At 35.4% G+C, this 12,866-nt stretch overlaps 1 protein-coding gene across 1 annotated transcript in view; it reads right to left on the bottom strand.

Annotated features, from left to right (window-relative positions):
- The window catches only part of GALNTL6 (polypeptide N-acetylgalactosaminyltransferase like 6), a 1,216,700-nt gene that overhangs the window by 93,679 nt on the left and 1,110,155 nt on the right, over positions 1-12,866 (bottom strand). Inside the window, exon 8 of the mRNA XM_027600276.2 lies at positions 9,453-9,570. Coding sequence (XP_027456077.1) covers positions 9,453-9,570 — 118 coding nt within the window. The remainder of the gene's footprint in view (positions 1-9,452; positions 9,571-12,866) is intronic.

Below are 12,866 nucleotides of genomic sequence, written 5' to 3'. Positions count from 1 at the left end.
CTGGTGGCCTTGAAAAAGTAAGCTACCATGTTGTGAGAGGGTTTCAGAGGGGGCCGCATGGTATCCAAATGACAGCCAGCGCAGTGGGGAGTTCAGTCCCACAACCACAAAGAAGTGGATTCTGCCAACAACCTGAGGGAACCTGAACACAGATCTTTTCTTAGCTGAGCCTGTGAATAAGAACAGAGCTGGCTGAAAATTTGATTTCAGCCTTGTAAGATCCTTAGCAAGAACCTCCATTGAAATATCCTGGACTTCCGACCCAGACGCTGTGAGAAAATTGTGTTTTAAAGCCACTAAGTTTGTGGTAATTTGTTATGTAGCAACAGAAAAGGAATATAGTCAGTTCAGATTTTTTTTTTCTTTTTGGACATTATTTTTGTCATTTGCACTTTATTGAATATCATCCATTTCACCCACAATCTTAACCTTATTTGTCTAGAATTGAGCTGAATAATCTCTTAGAATTATTTAAATTTTTTCTAAATTCGTGCACTTTCCCATTATTGTTTCATATTTTGTGTATTATTTTCTTTCTTTTTTAATGGTCAGTTTTTTTTAAATGACATTTTTCTAATTAATCTGTCTCTTTTTTTAAAAAGATTTTATTTATTTATTTGAGAGAGAGAATGAGAGAGAGAGAGTACATGAGAGGGGGGAAGGTCAGAGGGAGAAGCAGACTCCCCGCTGAGCAGGGAGTCCGATGTGGGACTTGATCCTGAGACTTCAGGATCATGACCTGAGCCGAAGGCAGTTGCTTAACCAACTGAGCCACCCAGGTGCCCAATTAATCTGTCTCTTATTAATTATCTATTTTTGGTGGTAAAGAACTAATCCTTACACTATCAGTTTTTGGTTTTCTAAATCATTACTTTCTCTTTTTATGTTTATTAATCTTTCATCTTTATTTCTTTAGGCTTATTTCCTTTTTCATTTGCAAACTGGATTTGGATGTTTAAATTTGCTTATTTTTATTCTTTCTTTTTATGTTGATACAAGAACTGAAGAATCTAATTTTTCTTCTGATCACTGCTGTAGCCGTATCTCCTAGGTTTTGATTTACAGTATTTTAATTTGAATATTTTTTCCTAATATGAGCACTAAGATGAGCTCCTACACTTTCCATATATTTCAGTCCATTACTTTTTACCTTTGTTGATTTTAATTTCATTTTGTTCCTTTTTCTCAATGCTATCCTCCATGTCCCTCTGTTTTCAGCCTACCCCTTCTCCTTTTTTTTTTTTTTAAGATTTTTATTTATTTGAGAGAGAGAGAGAGGGAGAGAAAGCACAAGAGAGGGTAGGGTCACAGGGAGAAGCAGACTCCCCGCTGAGCAAGGAGCCCGATGTGGGACTCGATCTCATGACTACGGGATCATGACCTGAGCCAAAGGCAGAAGCTTAACTGACTGAGCCACCCAGGCGCCCCCCTCTTCTCCTTTGTGTTGCTTTCAGTATGACCTTCATTTTGGTAATGGTTTTCTTTTTCATTTTATCCTGGCTGCTGCTACTTTTTTTCCCCCATCTCTTTCTTTTACCTTTTGATGTTTTGCCTAATCTCATAAAGTTCAGCATTTAATATTGTTTTGCAGAATCAATGACTTCATTAACATTTAAAAAAATTTTATAGCAGTGTATAGCAACATTATTTTGGTAACCTTTTTTCATTTTTCCTGGTCCTTTTTTTAAATAGTATTTTTATGTGCTGTTTTCTTTAAAAATTATTATTACTCATCTTAGAATAGGAAGAATTCTTACCAATTAGAGTAGGTATTCACTTCATGACACAAAATTTGTGTGTGAGTGAATTAGTTTAGCCTGTATTTGTCCACATCCAGCAGAAACTGGCCACTGCAAGGTTGTTCATCATATCAGGGATCTTTCCTCCATTCTGCCTCAATAACAGCCTGCTTCTTGCAAATATGGCTTGTCTATCTAATACCTCTTTTAGAATTGTCCCCAACCTCCCATTTGCTGCTTCTCTTCTATGCCAAACTCAATCAAGGGAAGCCCTGGCCACCAGCAACCACACCTGTTGCCACTGTTTCAGTCATGTGTTGTAGGTTTCCCCTGTGAGGATGAGCCAATTACTTTGGGGAATTGAGATCTGCTGGCTTCAAGTGAGATTTGTAGCTGTGGTCATTCCATCTTCCCATTCTCTTGTTTTATCATCATTTAAAACAGTTTTACTGCATATGACAACCTTCTTCATACATTGTTGTTGGGGGTAAGATATCTGATAATTTGTCAAGGATAAAGTTAATATTTTGTTGGGGCTCCTGGGTGGCTCAGTGGTTAAGTGTCTGCCTTCGGCTCAGGTCATGATCCCAGTGTCCTGGAACCGAGCCCCGCATCTGGCTCTCTGCTCGGCTGGGAGCCTGCTTCTCCCTCTCCCACTCCCCCTGCTTGTGTTCCCTCTCTTGCTGTGTCTCTTTCTGTCAAATAAATAAATAAATAAAATCTTAAAAAAAAGTATTTTTTTTTCTGTTTCTTGTTCTCCTTTTTTGAGTGATCTCAAAGAGAAGATCTTTTTTTATTTTAAAGCTGTAAATCTACTGTAATTGTAGAACATTCAATTGTTGAAGTATAAGTTTACTTAAAACTTTTTTTGGTGGCTATGTACCACATAGGGAAACTTAAAATTTAGCTAATTTTATGGGGCTATAATTTTGATTGTTTCAACACTAATAAATAATATTCACATTTGTTTGAGAAGCTCTGTAATGAGGTTAAGCTCTAGAATATATAGTTTACTGAGCTATAACAATTCCAACTTAATGGCTGTTATCTTGTTTGAGTAAAGAACTGAATGTTTTATAATCAATGATTAGTCCCTATTGTGTATATTCAATTCTTATTGAATATTGCATTTTGAAGATAGTAAAAAATTAAATTTTATATTAAATCATAACAAGAGTTGTCAGCCTCCTATTTAATAAAAACCAGATAGGAAGAGATTGCATTTCCTTTTTCAAGTGGTTCCAGAGAGTGATGGTAGCCACTTTTTTTTTTTTAACCAAAGGCATAAAGTCTTCTATTTTTCTAGCTAAGAGAAATTAGGCTAATGGTTTTGAGAGCAAACCCGAATTCTAATCCTTGCTTTGATATTAACTAGGCAATGACCTGTTTTTGCAATTATGAAATAGAAGTTATATTTTTACCTTGCATTAGTGTTGAATAGCATAAGAAATTAAATTCAGTGACCTTTAAGTGCTAACTCATTACTTTTTCTTGTTAAGGCACCAAGTAATAGTTACTATCACCACAGGAAGAATAGAATGCCCAGAACTTTGGAACACAGGTAGCTCCATGTAAAGATTTTACAAGTCACAAAGGGATTAAAAAACCCCCACAAAACACGCAGGATGCTGTCTATTAAAACCTCAGACATATTGTAGTTACTTTAAAATGTATATATTTAGTTGTGTGTGGCAGGATTATAACTTGAAGTACCTGTCTTGTTATGCTGAATGTGTTTTCTATTTTCTCTTTTTTACTCCAGGAGCATTTTCTTCCCTAGCCACACCAAAGTAGAAACAAAGATTCAAAGAAACCCCAGAGGCTTATTTCAGGACTGAATTTTTTTTTTTTTTGCCATTTTACAGAGACTACGCAAGACTGGGTTTGGGAAAGGAAAGGAAGTGACAAGGAAAAAACAGGAGAGGGCACTGGTCTGTAGGAGCAGGGTGCAGAGAGCAAGAACTCATCACTGTAAGACACTGGCCATTCAACATCCTCGGGCAACCATCCTTAGGTCGGGGCACTGTGGCACCCGGTGGGGGTGAAGACTGGAAAGAAGAGCCTCACCCGACCTGAACTGAATAAGTCAGAAAGTTACCTCTTTGCAGAGGTAGCAACACACCTGCCTCTGCTGCATGAGTTTTTCTCTTATTAGATTGAAAGTTTCTGACAGCACAGATGGAATCTCTGTTCAATCAATTCAATGTATTAACCATCGCCCTGTGCCTTCTGCAAATGTAGTGAATGGTGTTCATACTATGGCGAACCTGTACTGAATATAGGTTACTTTGAATACACCTGGAATCTATTGCTCCTAGTAGTGAAGTTACATGCTTACTTGAAGGCAATGTCTTTGTTTTTATGTGATTATTCTAGCTTAAAAAAATTTGTAATTATGTAATTTAATTAAATATCACTTAAACTGATGAAATATGGTTATGAAAACAGGAAATAAATAAATTTGAAGAGTTTGGAAGGACTGAGTCGTTATTTAAAATATTTGTTGTCATATTAGGTATGGACGGAGTAACAATAAAAGATTGGGCAAAATCATGAAAATAACTAAAAGGATTCTGTTACCATATTAAGATAGTTTCCAAGTGTCTTTAAGTTCTCATTCCACTGATAGGAAACCAAACTGGAACTCATAGCAAATGCAGTATGGATTTGGTTCTTGACCTCTACTTTTACTCCAATCTATGGATCCAGCAGAAGGAAAAGCTTTGACCTCTCTTGCATTAGAAAGGCAAATAAATGCACATTTATATGTACTACTTTAGAGGGAATTTTTAATGTAGGTTTTTTTTGCTTTCCTGCTTTAATTGATGTTTATTTTTAATGGATGAAATACTCATCTCAGTTATACTTGATCCAAGAACTTCTACTGGGCTTCCTTTTGGCCTTTTTCTGCAGAGCCTAGCTTGCATGGTACATAGACTCACAGTGAAGGTTGCTGATTAATATTTGTAGAGAGAATAAACAAATTTCTCAGGAACAAAGTCTGACTGGTTAGTTAAAATCTCTGCAATAAATAGGAATAGACATGGAAGTATGAGTTTCTATCTCTGGAAAGAGCAGAAAAACACTAAGTTGGTTTGCTGTGTAAATTCAGACAGGTGAAGCAGATAATTGATGCAAAGTGTCATGGTTAATGTTTCAGTACATCCATTTGATTTGTGTGGTAATTAGGAGGAACTGAATTTTTAGGAGAGGAGAATAAAGCAACTTAGGGAATAAATGAATGTGGATATAGGTTGAAAGAGGAGAAAGAATATAGCCAGGGAGGCTAGCGAACAGGCTATTGCATATGTCCTGAATTATTACTGTGATATGGAAATAAAATATATTCCAAACAATACTAAGGATGAGTAATTGCGGTGAATTGAATCTTCTCACATTTATCCTTGCATCTCAAGAGCTTAGCCAAGAGTTGGCACATTGTAATTAATAAATAAATGTTTGTTGAATGAATTAATGACTGAAAAGGGCTGAAGGGTTGTGAGATGCAAAATATCCTCAAATGTCTGAATCTTAAACTCAACATTTGGGAAGGTTGACAGCACATAACAAAGGTGATTGTGTAGTGTGTTACCCCCTTAGAGTGGTTTTGAAGCAGGCTTAGGTGCTCCCAGGTTTGTTAGATTCATTCTAGGACATAAGGTAGCCATAGTCATTTCACCTGGAGCCTGGCATGTGTCTGCACAGCTGAGGCTAGTGGTCAAGGCCCCTTTCCTGATTACAGATGGCCAAGAAATGCTGGATCAATGTGGGACCATGTTGATAAGCCCCTAAGGGTGGGAAAGGGAAAGCCCAGACCAAAGTTAATGCTCTTCTACCTGGGTCTAAGCTTTATATCTCGTGTCAGAGAATGTGATGGGATGGAGTCCCTAGGTTTCCTCCTAAATTTCTTGTGGGTGCCTAATTAGTGTGTATTGCTCATTTTTATTTTCTGAGAAGAGTTTTCTGTAATTGAAGGACAGATCTTTTGAAAATGCTAACATTTGGAGTTTTATTTTTGGGGAATGCGTGTAAAAAGGCACTCGGAAAAATCAGATTCATAAAGGTTTAATATTATTTCAATAAGTTAAATGATAGACAATGTTTAAAGGTGTGGGTTATCTCTTTTATGCCACACCATGCAGTCTGTTTTGGGTTCCTCTTTGTTTCCAGGTGCAATTCCAAATTGAGTACCTGGAACAAGGCCTGGAATAAATTAGATGCTCAATAAAAGCTTGTTGAACAACTGACTGAATGCTGCTTTCTCCTCCCTAGCAGCTGGCTAACCTAGCAACGTTTGAAGGACAGCTGGATAATTCTGGGCCATTCAGGAGTTCAGATTCATACTGAAAGAGGCTGAAGACTGGGCACACAGATAATTTCTCTAGAGAGCTCTTTTCCTCAACTGCCTCCTGAAAATTACACTTTTGTTGGCTTTTATGTTATGGCACGAAATCTACTCATCTAATCAGATGTTAGAAAAAGGAAAGAAATTTACAGAGAAAGAAAATTGAGGAGCACTCTTAACCAAAAAATGTTTGACCAAAAACTAAGCCCTTAATGTAAAGCAGAATTTTCTAGAAATAGTTTATTTAGCGATGGAGCCTTGTCATAAACTGTGGTAAAATGATTCTTTGATTAAAGAGTAGACAGCAAGGAATGATGCCTGATAATGACCATAGATAGAAATCTTTTGAATAGGAGTTTAAGTTTCAACACTTAAAACAATTTCTATATTAAGGTGTGAAATAGACTTGTAAACTCTTAGTTATCCATATATATTTCCTGAATCTCAAGTGCTGGCCAGTGTATATTTTACAGTGCTTTGCCCTGCAAAATTAATCATAATCTATGGAATATGTCCCGGGATGCAGATGTTTGATTTTTCTTTTATTTTAAATACTATTTCACAGAACTAGGTGTGTACAACTCTTTTGATTCCTTTCACAAGAATTAATGAGAAAATTCTTCTTGCTTCAGTGCCAATTCTACCAAAGCCTGTGTAAGTTTGTCCCCTTCATGTTACAAATACTAATAGGGAGGGACAGGAACCCCAAGGTCAGCACACAGTAGCAAGAAGAATGAAGGGATATGTCTGAACTGGGTCCCTGTAAGAAATAGCTGTTGCCAAAGAATCTGTCATTCCAACCAAACAACCTGGGGCAATTTAGTCCTGAACTTCCCGCACTGTTGCCATGGTTTCTAGACAAAGACGACAGGGCTGTATTCCAATTATATCCTTCAGAATGACAGATAAGTGAAAAATAGGAAATGGAGTAATAAAATCTCAGGTCACCCAGAAGAGGTGTGATAGCTACAAGTGACACAGAAATGAGAGATGCAGGTCTATGTTTGTTTAAGAAATGCTTCTGTGATTTAGAATGCAAATGTATATTGGGCAAGTCCTCCAGACTTTCCATAGCAATTTTATCCATCGTCCAGCTCGTTATTCAAAGCCAGGTATCTCCTGCTTATTAGAAATGTTTTTAATAAAATTTTAAACTTAAAGAATCTGTGAATTAACAGTATTTAAGAAAAAGAAATCTTGAACAGTGGAAAGTAAAAAGTATTTCTTGAATTCTGAAGATATTGCAGATATAGCAATGTCATTTTTTTTTCTTAATGCTGGTGTCAAATGTAATACTCTCTTTTTCCAGTTGAAGGTGTTATAGCAAACTTTGCATCTAGCTTTGAGCCATGTCTGATAATCAGAGTTATTTTGCCAGGGTCAGCAGTAAATTTGCTGTCATGCTATTGGCAGTAAGGAAGATCCTTGCCTTTTCAATGAGAGGAAACTTTATGTAGAGATCAAAGAGTTCACAATGAACTCAAGAATGGTACTGGTAGTATTGGTTCTGTACTCTCTGCAGTTAAGCAGAAATGGAGCATTTTAATCCCAAAGCAGCACTAGGTAATTTACGTTACCCCCTTAGAGTGGGTAATCTTTAATTTTAAAACAATTTTTAATGTAAAATCTTTAAAACGTTAAGTCTCAGTTTATTCACTTAGTTTATTCAAATGGAATAACACCTACCTCTTAGTCATGTCTTTAAATTAGATAATGTATATAAAGCATTTAGCTCAGCCTCTGGCACATACCAATAAGTAAATGTAGTTTTGTCATCATTACTACTATTAAACTACCTTCTGTCATATACATTGTGGTAAGTGTGAAACTATTACTATCACAGAGAAACAAACAAACAAAATTGGTAAATTTAAGGATTTAAAATCATATATCCACAAAAAGATTTTAGAAAAGTACTTTAGATGTGAGATTAAATGTGTTTGAACGATGATGAAAAAGAGCATGAATTTACTAAATGGTATTTCAGGGACTACTGCCAGCAGAGTGAGATGGAAACTTCTAGATGGCCTGAAGCCTGCAATCATGCCTCCTGAGTTTTTCCTTAAAGATATTTATTTTTGACACTGTGAGGACAGCACAACATTTTTGTCAACATATTGAATATAGCTGTCACAGTTTTATGAAGATCAGCTTTATCATTTTCTTTCTATGCATAAATTCAAAGAGTTTAGCTGGATTCTTAAGTTTGATTGTTATTGTATTCAGGATACTTTTTTTTTCCTCAGCAGAAATTGGTTTGATTTTATAATGGAAGTAATTAGGAAAAAATGATTTATTTAGTAAGAGATTTCTGTATGATAAATCTTACAACATCAATCTATCTTCTGTATAAATAGTGACAATGATAAAGAAAAAAAGAGAATGAATTTCTTCTCCTTTATGAGACTGCTTTTTCCAAAAAAAGCCCAAAAACCACCTTGGAGGTTTGGAGTACAACCTTTCACACAGTTTATTTTGCTTTGCTTGTTTGGTCTTCACATGTTGTGGTGAATTCCTTCCATTCATTAACCCTGAAATTTGAATTCCATCATATGTATGTATAATTTTGCTAAGTATTTCTTTTTTCTATAAGATTGGCATTTTATTTTATTATTTATTTTTTTAAGATTTTATTTATTTAATTGACAGAGAGAGATACAGCGAAAGAGGGAACACAAGCAGGGAGAGTGGGAGAGGGAGAAGCAGGCCCCCTGTGGAGCAGGGAGCCTGATGCGGGGCTCGATCCCAAGACCCTGGGATCACGACCTGAGCCAAAGGCAGACGCTTAAGGACTGAGCCACTCAGGCGCCCCTTGCTGAGTATTTCTGATCAAAGCAAGTAGAGACCTGGGCCATTTCCAATGAAAAGACGTAAAAAATTCACATATTATGGAATTATATGAAAAATAGCCTTAATTTGTTATTCATATTTTAGGTTACTCTTCTGTTATTGAAATTTTGGAATAATGGTTATAATCAAAACATGAACCATTATTTCAAAAATAAATACAAAAGGTAAAAACTCCAGTAACCGAATTTCTTTTGTCTTAATTATTTTCTCTGTACGGTCTAAGAGCCACGGAAGGAAAGCTTTGTTGGTGGGGCAGTAGCCCTGTTGACGCACGAAGTTTTCTGCCTGCAAATGGGATTTTGAATGATTTCTCTTATGCATTTCTTTTATGGCCTGGCTACATCTCGCTGAAACATCAGAAGGAAGCAGCTTCTCTCATCCAAAAGCTGACTTAGAAAGGTGACATAGCTATTTTTGTTGTCGTTTTACAGCACAGGTTGCGAGGCGGAATGATGACAACTCTACGGGACTCACCAAAATTATGTAGACAATGTGTGAAGAGGGTCTTGGTAACTTACCTTAAAAGAGATTTCGTATTGTTCTCCTCCCCAGATTTCTAAACCTGGGTCATAGCCACCCAACTCCCAAAACCATTTTCGATCCACGGCAAAGAGACCTCCAGCCATAACAGGGGACCTGTGAAATGGACGAAAGAATCTTTAAAGGATTATGAACATCTGCTTGGAAAAAAATTAAAGCAAACTTCAAGATAGGTTTCAGTGGTCACCTGTAAGATGCTTTTCAGCACTGGTTTTCTATAAGTGGATATAGGGTTCTCATTGGGTCTCTAGCTGCTCTTGGAATCCTCATGCGCTTTTAACTTTGCACTTCAGTTTCTAATGCAATTAATGCCATGTAGACCCAATTTGCTCTATATATTAATCATTAGAGAGAAAGACATGACTGTTAGGGACTGATATATTGAGAGATATCACTCAATTTTATGACTTCTCCTTCAGTGAATGGAATCTTGTACTATCAGACAGATGAAAGTATAGAAAACATTTTTACAGACAGTATCTTTAATTTCATCTCTCAGTACGGATTCACCAAGAATTTCCCACTGACACAGGTCATGTCCATTTCATAGATTATGACATGATCAGTAGAATGAAATAACCAACCAGAATTGGTTATTTAATTAAGATGCCAAATGTGGAATTTAAGCTAGGCCTTTTCACTGTAATTATATTATTCTTTTTAGGCTTTCTCTGCCTTTCTAAGAAATATTCCTTTTGGTCAAATAATAATTTTCAAGTATTCCATTCCTGTTAGGACACATTGTAGTTCTGTTCCTATATAATGAGATAATGAGATAATCATTGGGCCCTGTCCTAAAATTTTTGTAGTTTAAAGGTGGCTCTAGTTTTTTGGAGTGCTCAATATGTGCTGGACTCTCGGATTTCAAAGTCTTTGAGCTCTTTGCTGTGACATTTTTTCTGTTTTAGAGTTTGGGGGTGAAGAGAGACAAATACGTAAATGTGGTTATAAACAATTAAAGAATGCCCTTATGCAGACAAGGCAAATCTATAAAAAACTCATATTTCCAACATAATTTTTGTGACCATTTTGAAAAATTTTTGAAGCAAAGAATATTTATAAATAAGAGTACAGGCATTAAATGTTGAAGATACACATTTTCAAATATCTATAAACATAGTAGACATGCCAATTTACAGACCAACTGAAGACTTGCTCTTGGTAAAGAGCATAAAACTCAAAAAACTATGAGGCACTTGAACCACATAAACCTGAATTTCTTTGTGTGTTATATATTTCAAAGACTTTGTATGTTAAAATGATATTTGGCCTAATTACTTTAGTTGAAGAATATTTTTTAATGTGTAGAGTCTGTGAAGAATATTTTTTAATGTGTAGAGTATTTGGAAAGATTGCAAGGCAGAAAAGGGGATTATTATTCCACCTAGGAAAGCAAGCAGAATTAAAAAAAAAACCTGAGGAATCTCATGCATTTTTTTATTTTGTTTGAAATAAAAATCCTAGAATCAGATGTAGCCTACTTTATCCCCCTCTCCAGCAGCCTAATCTTTTTCCATTTTTCACGCACTGAATTTCAGAGCAGAATTACAACTGTAGCTGGAACAAATTAGGACTGTAACATGTATTGGGTGCAGCTCCCCCATGAACACACTACCACAGTGTAACCTCTGTTTTCTCAGAGCTTGGGCAGAAGGGATCAGAACTTCTCGATCTTGTTCAAACTGAACCACAAATGGAAAGATCTTAAGTCATACAAATGTATTCTCATTTGATCGTGGAAAATCTGAGACCAAAGTGCATCAAAATTTACACTGTGCAGAATAAATATCAAAACTATAATTATCATAGATCTAGAATTATAGATAGTAGCAAGAGAAAGACCTACACTGATTTTTTGTTTGCATGTATGTATTGTATGTAATTTGTTGGAAACACAGTATCTTGTTTTCTTAATGAGTTTATGAAAAAAACTGTGTGGGATATTCTAGGTTAATTTTAGATAAAATAAAATGAATTCAAATGGATCCTTTTTGTCTTCACTGATGTTTTTACCAAGCTCCAAATAAATTAATGTTTCCTATCTTGATTAATGTGAATGACTGGTAAGAAACCAACTTTTCATTTATGTATGTATTTACTCATATTTGCCCATTAATCTTTTAAACAGCTTAATTGAGGTACAGTTGACATACAATGGATTGCATATATTTTAAGTATACGATTTGATGAGTCTTGACTTAAGTATGTATACCCCTGTGCAGGTATCACCACATTCAAGACTAGGAACATATTTGCTATCCCCCCAAATTTTCTTGTAATCCATCTTTTCTGACCTCATTCCCTTTGTCTAGGCAACCACTAACCTGCTGTTACTGTATATTAATTAGCTTGAGTTTCTAGAATTTTATATAAACATAATCATATAATTTGTTTTCTTTTTCCGGCCCTGGCTTCTTTTATTCAGTATAATTATTTTTAGCTTCATCTATGTTTTGCATGTATTAATAGTTCACCCTTTTTTATTGCTGAGTAGTATTCCATTTGAATGACTATATCACAGTTTGAATATCCACTCACTTATTGATGGACATTTGGGTTGTGTCCAGTTTTGAGCTGTTACAAACAAAGCTGCTGTGAATTTTGTTTCCTAATCTTTGTGTGGACATATGCTTTCATTTCTATCTCGAGGAAATGCCTAGGAGTGGAATGACTAGATCATATGACAAGTATATGCGTAACTTTCGAAGAAATGGTCAAACTCTTTTTCAAAGTGGTTGTGCCCTTTTATATCCCTAATAGCAGTGTTTTATTTCCAGCTGTTACTCTTTCTCATCAATACTTGATATGGGCAGGCTTTTGAAGTTTAGTCATTATGATAGGGATATAATGGTATCTCAGGGTGGTTTTATTTTGTGTTTCCATGATGATTAATGACACTGAGTATATTTGTGTCACTTCTCTCATTTTTCTTGTCAGTCTGGCTAGAGGTTTACCAATTTTACTGATCTGCTTAAAGAACTAGTTTTTGGTTTCATTGATTTTTCTCTGTCCTTTTCACTTATAGTTCATTGATTTCTCTTTAGTTTTTATTGTTTTAATCTTCTACTTACCTTGTGTTTAATTAGCTCTTCTTTTTCTCAATACTTAAGGTAGAAGCTAAGATCATTGATTTGAGAGTTTTCTTTTTTCCATATAGATATTTAGTACTATAAATCTTCCCTAAGCAGAATCCCACAAAAAGTGATATGCAGTTTTCTCAATTTCATTATGTTCAAAGTACTTCCTAATTTCTCTTTTGTTTTCTTTCTTTGATCCATTAGGTATAAAGACATGTGCAATTTAGTTTCCAAATGTTTAGGGCTTTTAAAATTTATTTTTATTTTTATTTATTTTTTAAAGCTTTTTTTTTAGAGATTTTATTTGTTTATCTG

Source organism: Zalophus californianus, chromosome 2 (genome assembly GCF_009762305.2).
Source record: "Zalophus californianus isolate mZalCal1 chromosome 2, mZalCal1.pri.v2, whole genome shotgun sequence".
Lineage (NCBI taxonomy): Eukaryota > Metazoa > Chordata > Mammalia > Carnivora > Otariidae > Zalophus > Zalophus californianus.
This window is presented reverse-complemented; position numbering and strand designations above follow the sequence as displayed.